The 25,342-nt window shown below is 44.0% G+C and overlaps 2 protein-coding genes and 1 pseudogene across 3 annotated transcripts; 1 reads left to right on the top strand and 2 right to left on the bottom strand.

Annotated features, from left to right (window-relative positions):
- Nucleotides 1-946: 946 nt before the first annotated feature.
- On the bottom strand, nt 947-12,730 carry LOC121887719 (C-C chemokine receptor type 1-like). Of its 2 annotated transcripts, none has more exons than XM_042398633.1 (3): nt 12,254-12,730; nt 9,988-10,190; nt 947-3,259 (listed from the first exon to the last, which is right to left on the bottom strand). In XM_042398633.1, the coding sequence occupies exons 1-3, from the start codon at nt 12,284-12,286 to the stop codon at nt 2,398-2,400; spliced, it is 1,098 nt and encodes a 365-aa protein (XP_042254567.1). In that variant the 5' UTR covers nt 12,287-12,730; the 3' UTR covers nt 947-2,397. The 2 variants fall into 2 exon arrangements, with proteins under 2 accessions (XP_042254567.1, XP_042254568.1); XM_042398634.1 differs by lacking the exon at nt 12,254-12,730 and adding an exon at nt 10,753-11,302.
- A 686-nt stretch (nt 12,731-13,416) lies between these two features.
- Nucleotides 13,417-15,243, top strand: LOC121887718. Its single transcript, XM_042398632.1, has one exon. The coding sequence runs from the start codon at nt 13,461-13,463 to the stop codon at nt 15,207-15,209; it is 1,749 nt and encodes a 582-aa protein (XP_042254566.1). The 5' UTR covers nt 13,417-13,460; the 3' UTR covers nt 15,210-15,243.
- Nucleotides 15,244-19,853: 4,610 nt separating this feature from the next.
- LOC121888575 lies at nt 19,854-22,528 on the bottom strand (annotated as a pseudogene).
- Between the last annotated feature and the right edge of the window lie 2,814 nt (nt 22,529-25,342).

Genomic DNA, 25,342 nt, shown 5'->3' with positions numbered 1-25,342 from the left:
TCTCTCTGCTCTGTTTTTTTTTTTTTTTGTAATTCTTGCTTCTCGTTAGACAGGGGCAGGGAAGGAAAGTCAGTGACAGAAAAGTCAAAGTCAGTGTTGAGGAACTATATTGTGAATTTGGCTGTGGTAAAACACAGTATATTTGATCACAAATATCTGGAGACTGAACTGAGGATGATGGGAATGTCAGTAGTTTTGCCAGTATTTGATCCAGACTGTAATATATTGTGTTTAACAGCGCTAGTTCATACAGCGCTTCGCCTTCTGCAGCTGCTATCTGTTCTGTCCTTAAGCTGTACCCGTAGCTCTGTACACATACGATTGTGCAACAGTAAAACAAGATGTCTTCCATCTGAAAAGTGTGTCCCGTGTGCAGTACATTACACAGACCAAAGTATTGAACTAATTTAAACTGCTGATGGCTCTAGATGAAAAGTCAACGGATCATCAAAGTCATTCCAGTCATTCATTCCGTGAGGAAAAGGAATGTTTGTACATAATTTCATGGAAATTTATCCAATACTTGTTGATAGTTGTTATTTCAGTCTGGACCAAAGTCAAAAACTTTGATGAGTAAAAGTAAAAGTAGAAGTAAGTGAGAAAGCATGTACAGTATTTTTTGTAATGTGAGGGAAGTGACCCTGTAATCTTTTCACCAGAGATATTGACACTAGGCTTTATGCAGAAGATAAAAATATGTCCAACATTTTTAGCTCTGTACTTCAATTCTTGGTTATGTGGGGGAAAACTGTCCAGATCAGCAATGTAATCAGGTGGTCTTGTCCTCTTCTGAACATGGATATGAGAAACATGTAATTGAACTTCTACTCAAATCCTTGACAGTTGCTTTCTGAAAAGAATGTTTTCAGTAAAAGGGATATTTGAAAAGGTATGTACATATATTTTGGAAATATGTGGGACGAGAAGAAAGGAAACATGTAGCCCGGTGATTTAAAAGGGTTGATTTAATCAAATAGTTTGGATTTAGACAAACACACGAGCCAAACAAAATCCAACAAACCATTTAGCTTTTAACTCCCTTTTTTGTTGCTGCTTTTTCACTGTTTTTTTTCCAAGTAAAAAGTTCTTCATATGAAATATCAAATTTCTTTTTAAAGGACATGACTCATTATACACACAACTTATAAAAAAACATAAACAACGCAAGATTAAACCAACGACAAAATCAGAGCAGATAAATTTACAAGCATGGAAAATGCCTGGACAGTGAGTGTGCATGCTTGATTCACTGTTTTGGAAAAGCTCACTTTATTTGGATGCAGCTAATGCTCCACTCCAACAAAGAGTTAGTTTCATACATTTAATCTGTATGTTCTTATCGTAATATAAATGCTTACAGTTAATCAGCCTTGAAAAGAACACAAACCAGTCCTCTAAAACTTTTTTTTTTTTTAACACACTATACTGACATTTTAGTGAGGATCCAAATTAAGTATAGTCATGAAAACCTGTCAGAGATACAGATAGTCATTACAAATGAGAGTTTAGGCTGTATGGCAAAAATACAGAGCAAAACACTTTTGTATCACATCCAAAAGTCCTTTACAAAGAGTTTTAAAATTTGCTCAACTATGTAAGGATTAAGGAACTATGGATCCTTAACTTTGTTCAACAGCCCAACTTTTACATTCTGTCACACAGAGGTGATGCAGTTAACTGTAATATTGGGTGCAAAATTTGAGAGAACACTGTATATAAAGAAAATCATGTTTGTGGCACTGTGGTGCATAACTAAGTGTGGTCTGACACATATACAGGCACAGGTGTAAATACTTAGAAAATAGGATCATGGCAGATGTTGATTATTAGATTTCTTCTTGCAAATGGAGTTACTCAACTTTAAATGCAGAGCTTTGTTCATCAACATCTGACAACTAGAGGACAGAAGGTCTCCCAAGCTAGTTTGTAAATGAACTTTAATGAAACCTTAATAAAACCTTAAAAATCACTGGAGAATCAAGCTCAAATAGTTGACAAAAAGTCTTTACTGTATATACAAAGAAGGAATGGTGTGCTTTTCTGTAGGGATCCATCTCTTCCTGTAGCTGAGCTAAACATACCTCTTCTGTCCACATTTACATATGTCATGATGGCATGGGCATGATGAAGAGGTAGCAGCATTGTTTTGGGCTGGACAACAAACTTTCAAAACATGTTCTTACCTGCTTAAGAAAGGTGAAATTAGCAACATAGCTAACTGACATATGGATGTTGTTATGGTTTATATTTTGGCTTTACTTCTGCTATAGGCAAAATTATATCCCTACTCATGTCATCGCTTTCCACCTTAACATACTTCTTTCTGTTGCTTGTAAAACCATGGTTTGTTCAACACATGGCAGGCCTGAGACACAAAGGAGTCCCCATCCCTAAAACTCAACTCAACTCAACATTTGGTGTACTTTTTGTGGACATACTAGTTCTGCTAACCTGACTGACAGAAATATGCTTCTTTAACCCTGGGAAGCATTTCACCAGCAGCTGTCTGAAGTAGCTCTGGAACTTTTTACCAACAAATGTATAGAAGATGGGACTGATCCAGAAGTAAATGTAGGCAATGTCACGCGTGACTTGAAGTGCATAACCCCTCTTCTTCTTTTCATCACAGGACTCGTTTTCAGGTATTAGTTGTACAACATTGAATGGGGTCCAGCATATAAAAAACAACAGGACAATGATAAATATCAGCCTGACTGTCTTGAACTTGGTAACTACCTTGGATGACATGATAGTGATAGCAATCCTAACATAGCAGTACACAATAACAATCAGAGGAAAGAGCAAGAAAAGGAAAAGTTGAAGGTAAAATGTAGAATCTCTCAGCTTGTCTGCATCAACAAATTTCAAGTTACTAGGATGTTCCTGACAGAATGTTTTGTTGGTCATATTATGAGTAAAAGTTCTGTGGAGAATCATCTGTGGGATGCACGCCAGACCACTGACCAGCCACACCACAGCACAGGAGAGTAGTGCATAGCGTTGATTCCTCACCTGTGACGCATGCAAGCAGTAAACAACGCCAAGGTATCGGTCGAAGGTCAGGAGAGTTAGAAACAAAACAGAACTGTAGAAGCCCAGGTAGTAGACACTGCCTACAATCTTGCACATTACTTCGCCAAAGATCCAGTAGGAGAGCTGCTTGTAGACTCCCAAGAAGGGAAGACTGCTCATGAAGATCAGGGAGGACACCACTAGGTTCAGCAGCAAGATGTTGGTCACAGTGGTCAGCTTCTCAAACCTAAGAAGTAGCCATTTAAACCGTTAAATGTAGAAAAAACAGAGACTATGGGTCACACAAGCATTTTTGACAGTAATATTTCAAAATAATTTCCAAACTGTGGATTGGTTGGTGGCAGTGAAGTAAATCTGAACATCTTTAGCATCAATTTTAGTGAAGTGTTACAACTAGATAAACTGCTTTTAAATCTGCTGATTGACGGGTCATATTGTAGAGTCCTGAAATAGAGGAAGTTCACTCATTCAACGTTACACAATTCTCTCAGTTCAGTTTTTTGTTTTTGTGGTGAGCGAGCTAGCTTCTTGTACTGCCTGTAATTGCCTAATATTTTACCTTGATGCCACTGCATAACCTCCAGGAAAATGACATGCAATCAGGCATTTATTTAAATTGTCGAGGCGATCTTTAACTTTGTTTCCAGGACTGGTTTGCATAGAGATTCAAAGTTTACAAGAGATTTTGTTTCAAACCATGAAGGGTGTTTGAACATTTCAGTGTATTACTGCCTGTTATTGATAATGTAAGTTGAAAATGCATAAAATGAATCTGCCTGAGATTGCCACCCAGATATATAGTAGTCTGTGTGGGAATCTAGTGCCAACAAGTTAGTATTTCAATTTGACCAGTACTTCATTTTTTGACCAAACACCTTAAAACTAATGACACTCCCATCATCCTCAGCTGTTCTTTGTGTTCAATGCTAAATAGCACATGTTAGCAGTGTAAATTAAGGTGGTGTTGTGTTCAATGCTAAATAGCACATGTTAGCAATGTAAATTAAGGTGGTGACCATGGTAAACATTATACTTGCTTAACATCAGCATATAAGCAATGTGCTAGCATGGCACTTGGTTAGCACTTAACCTCAACTAAAGTGAATTCATCCAGACAAAGGTTATGTTACTGCTAAGGATACACAATATTATCCGCACGTCATCAGTATCGGCCGATAAAAGCTCTAAAATGAAATATCGGCATCAGCCATTTCTGCCAATTATGAGAGGTAGATTTGTTGCCATCTCCTCCGCTGCCTGATTGTGCTTCCCTCCTCAGACTGTTTCACCCTGACAGTCCCAGTACTTCCTCCGCAGGCTCCACTTCACCAAAGCTGCCCGTCAGACTGGCTGCTTCTTCCCACTTTAACTTGAATAACAAACCGGGGCTCAGTGCTCTGGTTGGATCCACATGCAGAACCGGGGCTAACATTAGCTGGGAGGCTAGCAGAGGCTAGCCAGCTGTGCTTCCCTCCGGCCATGCTGCGGCTAATGCCCCACTAGCCTCTCAGCTAACGTTAGCCCCGGCTCTCCATGTGTATCCAACCAGAGCACCCAGGTTAAAATGGGAGGAAGCAGTGAATCTGACAAGCAGCTTGAGTGAAGTGGTGTTGGTTTGGAATTAATAGAATGTATTAAAAAAGCTTTGAATATACACACTATACACAACCAATCCACTGCAGCAACCAATCAGCTGCTATCAGCTGAATTTATGTGGGCACTGAAGACAATGGACTCACATCATTCATACAGCTTGTGTGCTAACACAGGTGAGCTTTTCAGAGCTATGTTTACTGACAGCGGAATAGCAGCCAAATTTAGTTGTGGGGAAACAAAGTGTGCGTACGTCGCCACATTTGGAACTGCACCCTACTTCAAATCACTTGTCATCAGAAAGGTGTCCAGACAGGCTGGTTACTTAATCATGTTCGACAAAAGCCTGAACAAAGCTCTCCAACTCAAACAGATGGCCCTGCACATCCAGATTTGGGATGGAAGGCAGGTGAAAATCTGGTATGTAGGCTCGGAGTTTCCAGGGAGAATTTAGGAAATCGGAGAGGGAATGCAAAATATGCTCTCCGACACCGGAAATGAAGAACCTTGTACAGCTATCAATGGACAGGCCTAATGTAAATTGTAAAGTGTTCAATTTACTTCAGTCTGAACTTGTCCAAGTCAACAAATCTCTGCTGAATGTCGAGTTGTGCAGATTGCACACTCTCCATAATTGATTCTGGGATGGATGCAGGGCAATAAAAAAAAATACAAGCTAGTATTTTCAACATGTTTCAAAATAGCCACCACTCCTTTGAGAGCATACAGATCTTTCAAACAAATAACCAAATGCTACAATATTTGAATACTCAAGAAAGCAAATCATTAAATAAGTTACAGATAACATTTAATTATTTTGAGACAAACATAACCGGATACTCAATTACTGCATTCCCAATTTAAAGTATTAATGAGAACGTTGAATGTTTAATTCTCAATGAATTTATTTTTGCCTTTAAGTACTGTGCTTCACATTAAGTGTAGGATTCCCTTCCTTAAATAAGGAATCAATAAAATAAACAAATAAACTTGTTTGTTTAATCCTGGTAAGCACAGTGCTAACTACCTCACAGGTAAAATATACACCAAATGACTGAAATTGCACCATTTGTCTGGTACAGGAGCATCACAAGATAAACAGCAGTCAGTGCTTCAGGTCATTCCCATAGAGAGTCTGTTCAAGTAATGTCTGGAGAGATGGGCTATGTTCCTCTTTATTTACAACAATTAACTATGGTATTAAAAATAAACTTAACCGTGCCTATTAAGTGGGCATTGTCATTCTTTTTTAGTTTCTCATCAGTTTGCTTTTCAATGACCAACAGACTTGTTTTCTTTCCTTTGGTTGAACAACAGAGACTGTTGGACTTTGCGATGAAGGCAAGTTTGCTAGTAGTCTTCATCTTGTTCATACACTCATCTGCCACTTCAGAATGTAGGGGAACAAACACCCCTCCTTTTCTTATGCCAATTTCTGTAAGAGCCCAGAGAAGGTCTGGGCTCAATCAACGATAACCTCGAACCTCAAGGATATAGATGTCTATTCAACTTCGGTCTGGAAATGCCTTCAAAGGTAAACTGAGAATCCTTTCTCCACATTAAGGTGTCAATTTTGACTCTTCACAGAGCCATCCCCTCTCATTCTACCTCCAGAGACCCCCACCAACTGTGTGGGATAAATTCCAAGTGAAACTTATGACACAAACTAAAAAATTGCTACATTTTTTTTATCAATTCGTCTCAGGAAACACTGGATTAAGGGACTTTTTAAAGAGACTGTCTTCCCACAATTTAACCTCATCAGCCTGTTTTGATGAGTTGGGACAATCAAATTCTCTTTCTCTCCTTCTAACCATGCCTACACACACACACACACACACACACACACACTTATCCTCCTCTCTTTGTTTTTCACTCTAGTGTGACTTCAGATGCATGTTGTAAATTAAGAGAAGGCTTGGCTTGAGTTTCTGTGTTCCTTAAAGCCAGAAGTCTGATTCAATGTTAACTAAATATATAACCATCTTGTAATCTATGGATTATTAGTCACAAAGTAAATGGTCTCACTCTGAATTCTCTGTGATAAAGTATAGTTGAGATGCACATATTTAGATGAATTAGTCACACAGTACATGTACCAGCAGTGCCACCCAGTGGTTACATTTTTATATCGCTTTGAACACTGAAGAAGAGGTCTCTGCAAATACTGTATAATGTTTCCTGATGATGATATTCATTAAATTGCTATTAAACTCTGTATAACTTTTAGTTAGTTAATATTAGGAGTAAGTTTGTTAAATAATTATAGGATGTTTTAATTAGGCTGGACTGATGATCGTTAACTTTTGTATGAGAACATGTTTTTAGAAGTATAGTCAAATATTGCATTTTAATTTTATTGTGTAACCTAATCAGAGGATTCAACTCAGGTATTGTGATAGTGATTACATTATGTGTGTCTCTGAACATTTGAGTAACATACTGAACTATGCAATTCATGTTTAAATGTGAATTACCATGATGAAACGTGTAAGATTTAATTTAAATTTAATCTCTTGTAATCAACTCAGAGAGATCACATGTTTTCTCTCAGAGAATATCCGTCTCCACCCAAAAATTCGCCCCTACTAGCATGTCGGCCTCTGCCCAGGGCTCTTTTTCATTTGCTTTTTACTTTTGTATCTCCAAGAGACTCACATCATGTCCCTAAAGACCTGCAATTTTAACTTTCTCCGTACTTTTTCTTTCATATCATGTGATCCCTTAGGTTAACTTTCTTTTCTTTTAAGCTATGTGCAGTATTGCAACTTCAGTGAAACAAACTTTATGTTGAAATTCTTTTGTGCTTAATATCTTGAAATATAGTTTCGTTCTGGCGGGCAAGATTATTTTTTGAGTTATTTAGTAACAAAGTCAGTATAGTCAGTCAGAGACTTCAATTAAAACAACACGCTCCCTACGGATCAAGATATCCTCAACGCTGTGCTACCAGAAGACAACCATATCAGATCAGTCTTCATCTAACAGTTCAACCCTGTGGTGATTTGGCATATCACCTGAAGAATTCGTTACAACAACACTGTGTCTTAAGGCTCCCGCAACTCTCACTAGCAGAAACTCTGCTGGGACACCCTGCTGGGAACTCCACTGCAGAACAGCTGATTCCTGATGCTGCAGACAATAGCTGAGTAACCAGCTGAGTCATCTGAGGACAATCATAGCACAGTGGGCTAAACAACACTTCTCTTGCCCTCCACCTACTTCTATGATTAAGAGTTGGTGTCGTTTGAGTTGAACTCTCCAGTTTTTTTCTTAGAGAAGTTGGTTAGTTAAACTCACTCAGCCATAAAATAAATCTCTGGTAATTACGCTATTATTCATTCACATTTAAACACGAACCATTCATAACTCCTAATATGCCATTTAGAACATATTGCACTCATTTTGGTTGATTATTGATTTATCTGTTTGCAGTTATACCTCATTTATTTACTTGTTAACCATTTTAGTTCATTAAATATAAATTTATCAGCGTGTTGTTGTCTGTGGCTTCCATTTAAAGCAGAGAATTAGATCCTTGTATCATTAACACACAATGTCAGATGTGAGATTGATAAAATTGTTTCTGTGTTTCTTCCCGGTACAGTTAAATTAGGCTAATAACGGGAAGTGGTGCCCCTGATCAAATGAGGAGTTTTTATTAATAAATGTAGATGTTCCTACAAGAACCTCTCAAATATTTTACTTGCACATATATATGGCAAGCCTACCCCAAACACTCCACTGTCATACCTGGCTCTTTTTATTGATCATCATCACATTGGGGTTATTGAGCTATTTGCTTACTATTATCTTTTTTTCTTTCTAAGCTTTTGTGCATCATATGTGATTTTCTATCATTTACAGAGGTTAATGCATCAAGAACCAATAATGATACTGATTTCTTTTCATTCCAGTTCTGCCGGTGGTTGAAAAAGCTGCACTGAAACTGTTCGGAAGAATGTTAAACTGAACCATCACTGATTTCAACTAAGCTTTGTGACCAAAGAAATGAGGCCAATTTAGAGATTTCATTTGTAATCTCTGAGCTATGAATGGTCCGATAGAAATAGAAATAGAAATAGAAATGGACATCAGAAATATGTTCACAGTTGCTTGCTCACAAAGGTAGAGAGAGAGCAGTGGTGTAGACAGTGACAGAGTAGAGGAATTCTTAGGGGTCTTGGAAAGAAGAACTTTACCTACTGAATAACTACAATATTCCTCTCTCAGTGGGCACAAGAATAAGAAGCTCCTAACATGACTTCATTGTCTGATACTCCCCCAGTTTGTCTTTTTTTCTGTCAACCTGATGACATCTCAAATCCACCTGTCCCCCCACTGGTCTAAAACCAGTGCCCCAACCTGTTATGTACTCTGTCTATTCTGCCTCCCACATATATCTTACAACATTGATAAAATCATCTATCAACATTTATTATCTAACGTCATTTTACTCTGTTGCCAATTTATTATGTATTGTAGTATGTATTAATACAACAGCCCTACATTATACCTTCATGAAGGTTATTGAGGTATTGATTGAACTTCATGGTCATTTTTGAGGTTGTAGTTTGTGTTGCTGCTAAATTTTATAGCATTGTACCTGGGGCTGTTCAGATATTCTGTCTACCTAATTTACATCAGTGATTGTAGGAAATGGCTAAAATGGTGATTCACTTGCATTAAAAATACTAAATTGTAAAAACATACATCAAAAATGCATGTAAACATTATGTATCAAACTTTAACTTAATTGATGAGAATAATACTTTTATCTATATTCTGTATTTCTTAAAGTTATAATCTTTATGATTTTAATGAAATCAAACCCCATTTTTAATGCTGTTTTTGACCTGCATTTTTGAACAACAGCCATTCATTGCATTTACATTTAGTAACCTGTCTATAAAGTAGTTTTAATTGTCAGTGGCGGGGTCCACATTTGCGTACTTGAGTCAAACTGCCAACACATACACAAGTAACTATAATCCAGCACTACTGTTTTTAATTTTATCTCATTGGTATCAGCCTCACTGTTCACTCTCCTAACAGTGTATCAGAGCTGTAGCAGTTGATCTTCTGTTGTATGTTTAACAAAGTAGTTGCTTCCCTAGTGTTTGCTGCCCGCAGAATTCTGGGATATGTAGTATTAAATCACAATTGATGCTAAATTGTAAGGATTACATCTTTAATTTACTCCTTGTGGACTTTTTCAATTATCTTGTAATTCACAGGTAATTATAATAAGGGTTGTGTGTATTTTACAAGTTTACAAATTGTACATTTGCTACCTCTAATTGCTTTAAACTACTAAACCAATAATTTGTTTGAATTTGAGAGTTTTGTTTGTCTACTCACCGATGGATGATGACCAGGACCAGCCCGTTGCCAAAGAGACTGAAGAGAAACATGAAGTAGTAAATGGTGGACAGTTGAGCTCCCAGTAAGTTGTCACTGTCCCGAATACATGGTCCAACCGGCTTCTCATCCTTATCGTAATAAGGATAGTTATAATCAGAAGTTGTTGATTCCATCTTCTCCTCAAATGTTAGCAGGGAAATCTGTCAGAAACACAACACATGCAACGATGCGGTCAGTATGAAATTAAAATTCTAAATATTATCAAACTTTTGAAAATGTATTGTAGTGGCTGTGGCTCAGGAGGTAGAGCAGGTTTTCCACTAATCGAAAGATCGGCGGTTCGATTCCCGGCTCCTCCAGTCCACATGCCGATGTGTCCTTGGGAAAGATACTTAACCCTAAATTGCTCCAGATGACTGTGCCATCAGTGTATGAATGTGTGTGAATGGTTAGTTTCCTCTGATGGGCAGGTTGGGACCTTGCATGGTAGCCCCTGTACCCATTCAGCGTATGAATGTGTGTGAATGGGTGAATGTGATTCGTAGTGTAAAAAGCACTTTGAGTGGTCGGAAGACTAGACAGGCACTATACAAGTACAGTCCATTAACCATTTTATTAAGAGCTATTAAATTCTGTGTGCATGCCTCTGTAAAGCATGCAAATAAGGAGAACTAGAAAACAATCCCTTTAAATGAGATCCTCCAAGGAGCTCAAATCAGATGTTTGTGGGAATGAGGATCAGGGTGAGCTGAGCTGACTTACCGCCTGGCCAGTAGAGGAGCTTCTCCTTGTTGTCTGACTCTGAGGACCAGAACTGTCTGACTCACAACTCAGCTCAAGTTACTCCATATAAGTCAGCCAGCAAGGGGGAGGACGTACCAGAAAAATGTATGTGTGTGTGTGTGTGTGTGTGTGTATTCGTTTTTCTATCCTTATTGGGATCGTTTGAGGTATAAACACTGACCTTATTGGGACGAGTAGTCCTCATGGGGACCAAAGCCCAGTCCTAATTTGGCAAAATGTCATTTCTGAGGTCCTGCTTAAGGTTAGGGGAAGGTGTGAATCGAGGTTAGGTTAAGGTTAGGATTAGGCATGAATTGGTCAGGTTTAGGGTTAGAGTTCGGCTGTACAAAATGGATAGAGTCTATGCAAGGTCCTAACAAGGATAGCTGCACAAACGTGTGTGTGTGTGTGTGTGTGTGTGTGTGTGTGTGTGTGTGTGTGGGAGGGGATTTGTTTCTCATTGATAATGTCATTGATAATTGTTGAACCATTATTCCACTGTCAGATGGTTTTGTGATGTCAAGTCGCAAACATTCTTTTCACATTCCTTTCTCACATTCAGTAGTGAAAAGATGTGCCCTCCCCAGCTTCTGCTTACATTTCACACATAATTGTTTCCAAAGAAGTTTCTGTAAGAAATGAGACATGTAGTATACTGTAATTACAGTTATATTTTCTGATGAGTCAGTTGCAGTCAGCTTAAAGTCCCCCCAAAAATGTGTTTTTGCTTATTGATCCTTCACTTAAATTTTTATGCTACAATGTGTAGAATGATGTAAAGGAAGAGTTTGGCACTAAAAGACTGTTGAAAGGGGAAAGTTTAAATCTGAGTTCAAAACTAGGAGCATGATTTATGACATCACAACCAGTTGGGAGCCAATCATGGTCTAGTATGCAGCTTATACAAATGTGATGTGGAAACCTGAAGGCTCTAGTGCATACACTGAGAATGGACAATGAACAATATTTGCACATTCATAAATCCTGGATTTTTAATGAAGGAGAATGACAAGATATAGTTTTAAGAATTTTAATGAGATAACTGAACTGGTTTTGTGGGGAAAACCATATCAGACAGATTCTTATATTTCAAGCAGAGTATTTTTTATATGTCTTAAAACATGTCTGGAAGGGATCCATAAATATCTAGGTGTCATTTTGCACTCTCAACTTAAGTGGGATGCCCATTGTGACGGGGCGCCCGTGAACGCTCCATCATGCCCTAACCGGCGTGCGTTTCTCTCTCTCTTGGCCGGAGAGAGAGCGCCGGTGCCGGGAGTGCACAGTGCGCAGCGCTCCCACTGTTCCTGCGGAGCCATGCCCCAGTTAAAACTGTTCCTTGCAGGCCCGCACTTGTGTCCCGCCGTCCTGCACTCCAACAAACTTTTCCCCACTGTCCGAACTTTTTTCTTCACGCTAGGCGTTCGAGGGTGCACACTCGGCGCTGACGCGACACACACACACACACACATACACTTACCTGCTGCTGCTGCCTCTGGTTGCCTCCGGGCATGGGCCAAACTGAGGCACTTCCTGGACACACTATAAATAGCGCTTGGTGGCACGCTTAAGAGGGCCATGTGACCGTGGACTATACCATCAACATCGTATGGACTGATATTTTATGATTTATTTTGGTTTGGGGGTATTTGGCCATAGCTATATGAAGGGCGATTAGTGCCATTTTTCCTTTATGCGAAATATATCATTGATTTTTGAATTTATGTTTGTTGTGATGTCAAATTTGAACGTAGGATACTATAATTTGTTAATTGGTTTGCCCGGGGGAGGGGCTAAGAATATATAAGGGGGAGCTCTGCTCATTTTTTTTTGGTTGGGTTTTTGGTCGTGGCTAAGTAACAATGTGGGTGACGAGCTGCCAGTAGGAAACCTGTCGTGTAAATATTTTTTTTGTTGTTGTTAGGGTCTTTTCACTCTTGTTTGGGGAACTTGGTGTGAATAAAAAAGGAAAATGGACCGGACTGCGCTCACATAAGCAAGAAGTGGCTCATGACGAAGCGGCAGATGAGGGAGCCTGGGCCACAGAGGAGGAGGACAGAGGGGGAGCTGCTGCTCCAGCCCTGCAGGCAGCTCCGGGAGCTCCAAGTGCCGGAGAGGAGCTGCTGGCCGTAATGAGAACCTTCCTGGAGGGACAGCAGAGAAGAGAGGAGGGGTTTCTGGCAGAGCTCAGAGGACTACAGGCTTCGATGCCAACCCTGCAACAAGGACAGCCGGTGGCAGAGCAGAGGCCGGTAGCACCTAGCCCAGCGCCTGCCAGAGCCACATCGCCATCTGAGGAGTCGAAAATGAGCCTAAGGCTGGACTTACCGAAACCAGCCCCTCGGCCACGCCGCAGTTCACCTATGGAGGGATCAAGGGACAGGGTGAGCAGCGGAGCGGAATCCCCTAGGCCTGAGAGCAGACCCTATGGCGACCCCAAGATCCCACAGTACCTGGCAGGAGAGGACATTGAAAATTACCTGCTTCGCTTCGAGCACATTGCTAGAACATGGAGCTGGCCAGAGTGTGAGTGGGCATGTCGCCTGGTGCCTCTACTCACCGGAAAGGCTCTGGAGGCCTACACGGCTATGGACGAGGAGAGGGCCCACTCTTACCCGGACCTGAAGACAGCGCTCCTGACCAAGTTTGACATCTCGCCGGAGACGTATCGTCAGCTGTTCCGGTCCATGGCGTTGCCATGCGGGGAGAACCCTTCAGAGACCTACCACCGCTTAAAGGGTCTCTACCGACGATGGATTCGTCCGGTGCAGCACACAAAGGAGCAGATCGGTGAGCAGATCATTTTGGAGCAGCTTCTACGTGTCATCCCTACAGACATCCGCACCTCGGTGAAGGAGCACGAGCCCACAGATGGACTAGCTGCGGCCAAGCTAGCGCAACAGTACATCAACGCACGAAGGGGAGGCCCAGCTTCATACCAAGGTGGTCCCGGTCGTCAGCCTTCTTCCCAGCCCAGACCAGCAGCCAGAGCCAACCCACCTCTGCCAGGAGAACGCCACCCTGCACCCAGCCAGCACAGTTCCAGTAAGGAGCTCATCTGCTTTTACTGTCAGCAGGCAGGCCACAAAGCTTCTCTATGCCCCATCAGAAAAGCTAAACTGAGTGGTGCATGCTACACTCCCCGCACTGAGGATGGAAGAGCTGTGGGAAGGCGGCAGCGTGTTCAAGGCATTACCATTAATGGTGAACCTGTGACTGCTCTGGTTGACTCGGATAGCTTTCTGACGCTGGTCCGTAGGGATTTAGTGCCAACGGGCATTGTGGACTATAGCAGACAGGAGGACATTTTGTGCGTGCACGGGGACAGCCATTCCTACCCTACTGCTGATCTGACTGTGGTGGTGGATGAGCAACCCTATTTGATGACTGTGGGGGTGGTGGAAAAGCTGCCTGTAGCTGCCATACTGGGATGGGACTTACCGGTGCTACTTGATGTGCTGCTGGATGTGGAGGCCAAAGACAGTGACGGGGTTAAGAGCTTGTCTGGTCAGGTGATCACCCGCGCCCACGCCAGAGCGGGGGTGACGTCCGACCCATGGCAGAGAAAGGGACCAGATCCAGAACCCTTTTCAACCCTGGACAGCAGTTTGTTTGAGGGGGGCACAAAGGGCCCGAGGAAGTCTCGCCGCCAGCGGCGTTTTGAAAAGGAGCTTAAAACCAGGCAGCCAGACTGTAAAGAGGGACTAACAAAGGACATATGGAAGGTGCCTGGGGACATGTGGGCCTTGCAAAGGGAGGATGGGACTCTTAAGACATTGTTCACCAAAGCAGTTGGGGGGCTGGATATGGCAAAGGAGGGAAAAGAATGCTTTGTCATTGACAACGATGTCCTGTATGCACTGGCTGACGGGGTCAAGCGTCTCGTGGTTCCTGGGTCATGTCGACCAATGATAATGCACCTGGCACACACCTTGCCTTGGGCTGGTCATCTTGGTCGCAACAAAACCTATCTGCGCCTAGCCTCCAGATTCTATTGGCCCTCCATGTATACAGATGTCCAAACTTTCTGCAGAACCTGTTCCACCTGCCAGAAAACCTGCTATGTCCGCCAATCAGACTGTGCCTACCTCCAGCCTCTGCCCATTATCGCCACCACTTTTAGGCGTATAGCCATGGACATTGTTGGCCCCTTGGTGCGAAGCAGTACAGGGCATCAGTACATTCTGGTGGTCTGTGATTATGCCACAAGGTTTCCTGAGGCCTTTCCCTTGTGCACTGTCACTGCCCCTGCTGTGCTGCGGTGTCTTGTCCAGCTGTTCTCCAGGGTTGGTGTTCCGGACGAGATCATAACAGACCAGGCGACAAACTTCACCTCCAGACTCCAGCAGCTCTTCCATCAACAGTTGGGCATTGCAGCAATAAAGACCACCCCATACCACTCGCAGACTGATGGGTTGGTCGAACGGTTCAACTAAACCCCGAAGAAGATGCTGCAGAAGTTCGTCGCCGACACCGGATGGGACTGGGACCAGTGGTTGCCCTTCCTGCTGTTTGCCTACAGGGAAGTCCCTCAAGCTTCCACTGGTTTCTCCCCGTTTGAGCTACTGTACGGCTGGGATGTCCAGGGGCCACTGGACCTGCTGCTAAAGACCTGGGAGGCTCCTGCAACCAGCGCCAGTGATCGTAGTGTGGTCCAGTTTGTGTTGGAGATGAGAGACCGGCTGGCAAAGTACCGAGACGAGGCTGAGGTCAACCTACGTGAGGCCCGGCAGATCCAGAAGGCATGGTATGACCGACAGGCCAGGCACAGAGAGTTTCAGCCTGGACAGAAGGTCCTGCTCCTCCTGCCATCCTCCAACAGCAAATTACTGGATAAGTGGCAGGGCCCATACACAGTCCTCAGGAAGATGGGCCCTGTGACCTACGAGATCCACCACCCGGACAAGAAAAAGGCAAAGTAGATCTACCACGTCAACCTATTGAAGGAGTGGAAGGAGGCTCCAGTTCAGGTTCCTGTGGCATCCCTGTTGGTGACGGAGGTGGGCAGCAAAGGGGAGGAGGAGTCTACCCTAGCTGACCTCAACCAGTCTGCTGAACCTGCTCTCGACCATCTCTCTGTCAGCCAGTGCAGCCAGCTGAGCCAGGTGTTCCAGCGAGTCTCCAAGCTGTTTGCTGCTAACCCAGGGAAGACTTGCCTGGTGGAGCACGTCATCCGCCTGAAAGACAGGGGGCCGGTTCGCCAGAGGTCCTATCGAGTGCCCCAACACCTGGTGGCAAAGCTCCTGAAGGAGGTGGAGGAGATGCAGTGTCTGGGGGTAATCGAGCCATCGCAATCTGAGTGGTGCAGCCCGGTAGTCATCGTGGTGAGGAAGGACGGCTCACTCCGCATCTGCATCGACTTCAGGAAGCTCAACGCAATGTCGGAGTTCGATGCCTACCCAATGCCCCGGATAGACGACCTACTGGAGAAGATTGGCCAGGCCAGGTTCATCACCACCCTGGACCTCTGCAAGGGCTACTGGCAGGTACCCCTAGAAGCATCCAGTCGCCCCTACACTGCTTTCCAGACACCGGCCGGCCTCTTCCAGTTCACCGTGATGCCCTGAGGCCTCCATGGTGCACCTGCCACTTTCCAGAGACTGATGGACCGCGTCCTGCAGGGTTGCGAGGACTGCAGTGTTGCTTACCTGGATGATGTGGTCATCTTCAGTGACACCTGGGAGCAGCACCTGTGTCATCTGGAGCGAGTCCTCGGCCAGATCCAGCAGGCGGGTCTGACACTGAATCCTGCCAAGTGTCAGTGGGCCAAGGAGGAGGCTAAGTACCTGGTCTACCGGCTGGGACGAGGCGAGGTCCGACCACAGGTGGACAAGGTCGAGGCCATCCGCGGCTGCCCACGCCCACGCACGAAGAAGGAGGTGAGGTCCTTCTTGGGCTTGGCTGGCTGGTACAGGAGATTTGTCCCGCAGTTCGCCACCATTGCTGCTCCTCTGACAGCTAAGGACCAGAGGAACCCGGTCGCCTGGAATGAGGACTGCAAGACCGCATTCCAAACCCTCAAGGCCTGCTTGTGCTCTTCTCCAGTGCTGAGGAGTCCCGACTTCAGCCAGCGGTTCTTGGTCCAGACTGATGCTTCTGCCGTGGGACTGGGGGCAGTCCTGGCCCAGGGTGATCCTGGGGAAGAACAACCGGTGCTGTACCTGAGCCGCAAGCTGCTGCCCCGTGAAACCAGGTACTCCACTGTGGAGAAGGAGGGCCTGGCCATAAAATGGGCCCTGGAGAGTCTGAGATACTACCTGCTGGGGAGGGAATTTGACTTGGAGACCGACCATCGCGCTCTGACCTGGATGAACTCCATGAAAGATCATAACAGCCGTCTCACTTGCTGGTACCTCTCCCTCCAGCATTTCCAGTTCCAGATCAGACATTGAGCTGGCAAGACCAATGTTGTGGCAGATTATCTCTCCAGGTTGCCGCACATCGCCAACCTCGGGGAGGAGGGGGATAATGTGACGGGGCACCCGTGAACGCTCCGTCATGCCCTAACCAGCGTGCGTTTCTCTCTCTCTTGGCCGGAGAGAGAGCGCCGGTGCCGGGAGTGCACAGCGCGCAGCGCTCCCACTGTTCCTGCGGAGCCATGCTCCAGTTAAAACTGTTCCTTGCAGGCCCACACTTGTGTCCCGCCGTCCTGCACTCCAACAAACTTTTCCCCACTGTCCGAACCCTTTTCTTCACGCTAGGCGTTCGAGGGTGCACACTCGGCGCTGACACGACACACACACACACACACACACATACACTTACCTGCTGCTGCTGCCTCTGGTTGCCTCCGGGCATGGGCCAAACTGAGGCACTTCCTGGACACACTATAAACAGCGCTTGGTGGCACGCTTAAGAGGGCCATGTGACCGTGGACTATACCATCAACATCGTATGGACTGATATTTTATGATTTATTTTGGTTTGGGGGTATTTGGCCATAGCTATATGAAGGGCGATTAGTGCCATTTTTCCTTTATGCGAAATATATCATTGATTTTTGAATTTATGTTTGTTGTGATGTCAAATTTGAACGTAGGATACTATAATTTGTTAATTGGTTTGCCCGGGGGAGGGGCTAAGAATATATAAGGGGGAGCTCTGCTCATTTTTTTTTGGTTGGGTTTTTGGTCGTGGCTAAGTAACAATGTGGGTGACGAGCTGCCAGTAGGAAACCTGTCGTGTAAATATTTTTTTTTGTTGTTGTTTTTCCACTTCTGCACTGTAAATATTTTTGCCACTCTTGTTTGGGGAACTGAAAAATCACCACGCTGAAGTTTCTCATCGTCTGAGCCATCATTGAAAGCGAACCCGCAACACCCATATAAGGAAATTGTCTAGACTACTAACTGTTTTTGTTTGGTAAGACCACGTATATCTCTCGAAGCAGCTCAAATGTATACACATGCCATGATTTTATCACATATATCCTACTCTGTGATTAGCAGGGGGCAGGCCTCCAAATCAATAATCAAGCCTGTAATAATTTTATAAAAACTTTAAAAGGTAAGATGGCACCATAGTCAAATTCTTCAAAAACAGAACTTAGGTAGAGTTTTCATTCATAAAGTATTGCATTATCTGTATGTAATGTGCTTATCTGTGTGGCCCAAGTTAAATAAACAAATAAATGAATAATAAAAACAAAGGAGAGTCCTTTTAATGTTTAATATATCTTCTTAATAAAATCAAGTATGTTGTTGACTTCAGGAAGTCAGTACCAAACCTGACAGTCAAATTGGCAGCAAGTGAAGTTTTGAGTCAAGTGTGAGGACCATTTTGAAAATAGTGCAAAAATGAAAAAAAAGGGTTTCTTTGAAGTCATGAGGGTTTTTTTTTTCTCAATCTCCATCATCTGCATCTTTTTTCTAACATGATCTGTGTCCCGGGGAACAAACTTGTTTGAAGATCATTGCAGTCATTGTGCTAAATCAGCTCACTGACATGAACAATACTGCTCAGTAAGTCCCATCTGACCTTCATACAGAAAGAGCTGAAATCCCATCACGTCTTAACATTTTGAATGTATTGTTGAGGTGGGCGTGGTCAGTGTTTAGCTGCAGGAGAGAGGTGTGGATATGGCTCAGGAGAGCGGTGGTGCTTGTAACTAATTGTATCCTCCCTCTCAAATGCAGTAGTGTGCTGGAGCTCAGATGGCTGCTGCACACCCAAGAAACAGACAGGCTGGCTGTCAGGATTTGTTTGGTGAAGGCCAAAACTATTATTTGGTGAGGCTGAGGGACTCCAGAGACTGAACCACATGTGCCAGTAGAAGCTGGGTAACCACAGGCGCATGGTGGCTTTATGTTTATTATTTATGTGGAAGTGTGTGCATGAAGCAGAAAATAAAAGGTGTTCTCTGTGACTTGTCTGTTGTGTTGGTGTTATCTGCCGAGGGAACTCACAGTAGCAGCGAGACATGCTACATGTATGAAATATAATATTTACTTTTATGAAATAATCTCTGAATTCATTTAAGTGAAACTGTGCCTTTCTTCCTGTTGTATTTCATGGTAAAATTAATTGTCACTTCTGCTGAAATGTTACTGTGATGATCAATATAGATATAATGTGAAAGATTGTTACTGTGAGAACACACACAGCTTTCACATAGCAGTTTAGTACTGGGCCAGTTGCACAACAACTGTTGTACTTCTGTAGGAAACTGCATTTTTTAATGACAGTTTTTTAGAATCAGATTTAGATTAACTTTATTATCCCAGCCAGGGAAATTCGTTTGGTCCAGTGCTCCAGACATAAAAGCACCATAGAATCCACAGTAAAAACAATAGAATACCCAATATGGCCTCGATCAGACAAAGTGCAGTTCTGCAGGTTCTGCACTGCAATTTTTGTTGAAGCCTACGATTTAAAAAAAAAAGAGCAGCTTGCTGCATGTTTGGATGGTGGGACTGGGGTCAGAGGTGGGTCAGAGGCTGGAGCCAATTGTCTGAATTTCTGAAATGAGAGAGTGAGTCAACAACTGCATTTTTGTGGCCTGGGATGTGGTATGCTTGGATGAACTGGTGCTGGGCCAAAACCAGTGTGAGCTTACGCATGAACAGCATGATGTCCAGACACTACGACCGGCCTTTTTTGAGGATGTCGACGATGGCGCTGTTGTTGGAGTAGATAGCGTTGGTCCTCTTGGACCATTCGTAACCCCAAAGAATGACTGCAATGACTATCAGGTACATTATGCAGGTGGTGGAGGAAGGGGTGAGAGAAGAGAAATTGAGCGGCCATTTGGCTGAGAACCACCTGCCACTTTAGTAGCTGCCAAAACCAACTGAAGGGGCTGTGTCTGTATACAGCTGAATGTTGTCTGCATTGGTGACATGGTCGTTGTAAAAGAAAGTGATATCGTTCCAGGAGGAGAGGAACACAATTTCAGTTCCATCTTGCATGCATTGTTGAGCGTGACATGGTCATGAATGGACGGGATGGTGGTGCCTATGGAGAGAAGGTGCAACAAGAAGGATCGACCTGAGGGATGATAGTGTAGTTGAAATGGCCCAGCAGCGAAAGTAATTGGCGTTTGGTGCATATGTCGGCCAGAAGAAAATTTGGGGTGAGCAATGAAATCCGGTGGAGTTTCTCAGTAGGCAAGGATGCTTGGAGTGAAACAGGAGCAAGGGTGCTGCCGAGAAATTCCAGAGATGTGCTGGGGCCTTCTGTTTTCTCTGGAAAGAGAGGAACACCAAGTTTGGTGAATGCGAAAGTCATGGTGGTGAGACTGTATGATGGGAATGAAGATGGCAGCGTAATTGTGAGAAAGTCATCAAGTAGGTGAATGATTTACGGGAGTTTGTAGCTGTTTGACAGGATCCAGCAGAGAGCCTCGGATAAGGAGTCAAAGATTTTTGGGCAAATCTTGCAGCTAAAGGTCAGCCACACAGCGAAATAGTATACACCCTTCCAGAGGACTCAGAAAAGATGCCAATAGTCAGGGTGGACAGGAAGGACCTTGAAAGCGCTTGTAATGTCCGCCTCGGACAACCATGCTCCTTGGCCTGCGAGGCAGATGAGGGAGATGGCATGATCAATTGCAGTGTACTGCAGAGAAAAGTCCGTCCTGGGAATCAGGCTGTTGATGCTCGGGATGGTGGATCCGTGGGGGGATGAGAGGTTGATGATGAGCCTCTTTTTCCTGGAATACTTCCTTGTTGCTAGCCCGATTGGACTAATCCTGAAAGATGGGAAAGGAGGGCTGGAGAAAGGGCCGATCACAAATGCATCTTCAACTTCTTTTTGCAAGAGTTTGTCAACTGTGTCAGGGTCAGACTGTAGTTGACAAACTGGCAGTCTGGGTGGTACTGTAAGGCGGTGGCTAGAGCATCCATTTTAATGGGGGTATTGAGATACTTACACAAGCCTTGCTTGGTTGGATTATGTGGACAAGTCGATCTGGTGTGGGCTCCACTGCAGAACAAGCAGGTGTGTAGGAATCTGCAGCTGAAGATGTTGCATCCCAGGTCATTGTAGTGATTGCAGATCATACCCCCACCCTGATAGAGGTTGGAATTCCTCTCTTATCCACGCCTTTGGGGAGAGGGCCAAGGGTGGATGGCTGGGCAATGGCTGGTTTGGGGGTGATGGACAGCGGAGGAGCTGCTGGGGGTAAGCTACAGAAAACTGCAGGACTTTGCTTTTCCACAGCTGAGATGTGGGGCAGAGGAGCAGAGAGGGTGCATGCTGTGGCGGGATGGGAAGGGGTGCTACACAGGTCTCAATTGAGCGACAAGTAAGTTACAAAGACTCTGCAGTACAGCTCTGGATCCAGCGGTCCTCAGTACATGCCCTGGTTGAACTGTTGCAGGTGTCCTGCAGCTTGAGAGGTGAAGAAGACATGGTATGAATAAAAGTTGTTGCCACCAAACCATAAGGCCAGGTCGAGGATCAACAACAGGTAGTCGTCAAACTCAGACCTGCGGTTGGGGAAAGCAGAACAGATGACGACTCAATACAATGAGAATGTGAAAGCGAATTCAGCCACCACAGGGTGTTCGGAGTGAGCTGGAAGCACCTGTTTAAGTTTCAAGAGACCGAATGAAGTGAGCAGTTCCCTGGGGACATGAGGTTGAAGTTGGTTGAATAAGTTGGGTGAGGTCAATGTAATTACCGGTGAGAATCTGCTGCCTGAGTATGGTTGGCATAGGGCAGGGTTGGGGGGATGCAAGAGGGTGAAGCTTCTGTGGGCTGTGCTGTAGGAAAAAGAGGTGAAGACACAGTAAGATGAACAATGCAGTAACACGCAGGTCTTCACAATCATTATCATGAGTTTTTTAATTATTATTATGAGGGGGATAATGATAAAAGAGGAATATAATTGCCTTTTTAATGACGTAAACCATATGAAGCTTAGCGAAAGTTCTTTCAGTAAGACTATCTTTTGTATGCCTGGTGTAATTTTACCGCTCATACCTCCCTTTCATTCCCATTTCTCACACATGCTCAATCATTTCCTAGCTGTCAACACACGGGGGCATAGTTTGAGTTTCAGCTGTCACCAGCTGATCACTTCTATTCAATAGCACGGTGACACATTTTCATTGCTAGCCTGTCATCTGGTTGCTGTCTTTTTAAAAATGTCTCTTTCTCTCTGCTTTATTCAGACCAAATCAGGTGGTGCAGTGTTCAGCCAGAGGGTTGAGCGGAGGTGTGGGGGTGTGTGTGTGTGTTTATTTGTGCTCCGGAACGTACCCGTGGTGAAACAATCAGAAAATAAGGTTTTATTGATCTGAGTCACTGGCATTCTCGCTACCAGCGCTCCCTCTCTTCATTCACTCTCTAGCTCACTTGACCACTGCTGCTCTCTCTCTCTCTCTCTCTTTCTCTCTCTCTCTCCTTCTCTCGTCTGTTTTAAAGTGAGTCAGGACACCTTTACTTTTAACGTTATCAAACAAAGAGAAATGTCCTCATCTCACTTAGTAATGTCTTTGTCTTCCCTCATGGCAGAGTTTACAGCTCTGATCTGTCTGATTTCTGGCTGTGATTGGCCACCGCAGCCTTCGGTCACAGTGACAACGGGTTTATTGCAGGCCACAGTCCGCACAGTGGCCAAAATGCCCACAGACAAAATACACTACCCTCATTCAAATGAATGGGAGAACTGGCACTTTCGCCGTACCGCCTGATGTGGTCTGAATACAGCCTTAGTCTGGCATGCTGCTGTTATGCGTGCATAGATTGTGCTGTTGGTTTATGGCAAGTCTACGCTTTGCTTTACTGCTAATCTTTGGGCTGTCATCTTTTGCCATGATGTCAGACTCATAAATGGGTGTCTTTGAGACTGATCATTTAGATTCTGCCTCCATCTCATCGGCAGCTCGCCACAGCATTCGGATTGCTGCTTGCCAAGAAGGATCAGACGCAGAAATCTTGGAGATCTTAAAAGCCCATGGCATTTCTCCACCTCCAGGTCTGGAGCTCTCGCAGCTTCATGACTTGGCTCACAAGGTGATTTGTGAAAAGGCATCATGCAGCCCCTCCAGCCAAGCATGGAGGGCTGCATGATCATTCTGATCAAGCTGCTGCTCCTTCATCAGATAATGCCCTCGCTTCTACACCGCAATCTCTGGCATCTTCCATACAAGTTATTGATGTTCGCTTCCAGCTTCTGGAGAATACCCAAGCTTCATCATCTTCCTCTGCATCACTCTCTGGCTCTCAAAACCTGCAGATTCATGCCTCAAGCATTCGTTCTCACTGCAACCAACCCAGACATGCCACAACATTCCCTGGCTTGGGCTGTCTCTGCTCCCATGCTAGGTAGGCTGTATGTTTCTTCTGGAGCTAATTTCTCTCCTCGTCTAAGAGCAACAATTTTACAGGGGAAAGATATTAACCTGATCAGTCTAATTCTTCCATCTCCAGAATGGGAAAACAAGGTGTCCACTGGGGAAAACTTTACAGTTGTTATAAAATCTGTCAATCGCATATTGTCAAGAGACATGTCAATTGGTGAATTTGTTGTAGCTTTTGGCATATATATCGAGACATGATATGCTCCGTTTACCCTGAGCGTAGACAAGAACAGGACACTTATTTCGCTCTCACCGGTGACCTTGAGACATGGTAAAAACATCCTCTACCACAATACCACAAAGGTTTCTCTAGCGAAGCCGCTCTCTACATCTCTCAATCAAACATCCGACTGAGCTGGTCTGTTTTAGACACTGAATTGCTGGTCATGCTAGTGGGTGGTCCTCAAGCCGTGTCATGCATCACTTGTGGCAATATGGGTCATTCAGAGGCCTTCTGCCCTTTGGCACCGTTTTTCCCCCAAGATCACGAGCCCAGCATAAAGCTAAGACTGATCCACCTCCTCCTGTGAGAGAGAAAACTGACAGCTGTGGCCACAAGGTGAATCTCTTCAACAATCAGCTCATATGTAACAATTTCAATGAAAATGTGTGAATTCACCCCAACTGCATGCTTCTTCACATTTGCAGCAACTGCAAAGATGTTCATCCAAAATCAGTGTGCCCATGCAGGTTTCGCCCTCTGCAGCATTGTCGCGGTGCAAAGACTTATTAAAAATCCACCCCCCTCTCCAATAAATGTCCCAGCTTTGACATCAGAACTTATCCTGATTCTGTATTTATTGATCATTTGCTCACTGGTCTTTCTCAAGGGTTTTGGGTAGGGGTTTTCTCATCCTTGACCTCTTCATATGTGTCAAAAAATGTTCATTCTACACTTAAAGAGCTGGTCATAGTGTCCAAGCAACTAATAAAAGAGTTCAATAAAGGTTATTTAGTTGGGCCTTTTAGTTCTTCTCCATTTCCTGTGTTTCACACTAGTCCGATAGGTGTTGCAACAAGAAAATACTCCAGAAAGAAAAGACTCATATTTGATCTTTCAGCTCCTCACTCCAGGTCATATCCTAGCGTTAATAATCTTATCCCACTTAAGCCTTTTTCTCTTCATTATACCATGGACAATGCTATCAAGCTTATTAAGCTAGCTGGTCAGGGTGCATGGCTCTCCAAAGCCGACAGTACATATGCCTTCAAAATTGTTTCAATACATCCTTTGCAGTGGCATCTCTTTGGCTTAAAATGGGAATCCAAACTGTATTTCGCCATGCATCTCACATTTGGCTGCAGAAGCAGTCCTTTCATTTTCAATCAAGTTTCTGAGGCCCTTTGCTGGATACTTTTAAATTGAGTCCGAGTTCCCTCTGTTCTTCACCTCCTTGACGACTTTCTGCTGATTGACCCTCCGTACAATGAATCTTGCCACTTGCTGTCCAAATTGAAACACCTGTTCCCCCCTCTGACGAAAAAACCATCAGTCCAGCTACTCGCCCACTAGAGTCATTAGCCCTCTACTAAACAATACTTTCTTACTTACTCACAACTTTCCCTGCAGTTGTATTTGGAATCTGCCAGGTTTTATATGAGAAAGGGTTTAGCTGCATCAACTCTGAAATTATATGATTTTGCTTGGAAAACTTTTGCCTTGTTCTGTGTCTCCATGAAACTACCACTAAAAACCTGTTAAAATCAGTGCTGTTTACACTTTTATTTGTCATTGCCTGTCTGTGCGTCACTTTAAACCACAG

The sequence above is a fragment of the Thunnus maccoyii genome, chromosome 21, assembly GCF_910596095.1.
Source record: "Thunnus maccoyii chromosome 21, fThuMac1.1, whole genome shotgun sequence".
Lineage (NCBI taxonomy): Eukaryota > Metazoa > Chordata > Actinopteri > Scombriformes > Scombridae > Thunnus > Thunnus maccoyii.
The sequence above is the reverse complement of the archived record's forward strand: the minus strand, read 5'-3'. Positions and strand labels throughout refer to the sequence as shown.

Excerpts from the sequence above, each read along its gene's own strand:
- LOC121887719 (XM_042398633.1), bottom strand. The coding sequence starts at position 12,286 with ATGCCCGGAGGCAACCAGAGGCAGCAGCAGCAG. Across the intron at positions 10,191-12,253 it reads ACCAGAGGCAGCAGCAGCAG|ATTTCCCTGCTAACATTTGA; the intron begins GTAAGTGTATGT and ends TGTTTCTGACAG. Across the intron at positions 3,260-9,987 it reads GTCCTGGTCATCATCCATCG|GTTTGAGAAGCTGACCACTG; the intron begins GTGAGTAGACAA and ends GCTACTTCTTAG.
- LOC121887718 (XM_042398632.1), top strand. The coding sequence starts at position 13,461 with ATGGCGTTGCCATGCGGGGAGAACCCTTCAGAGACCTACCACCGCTTA.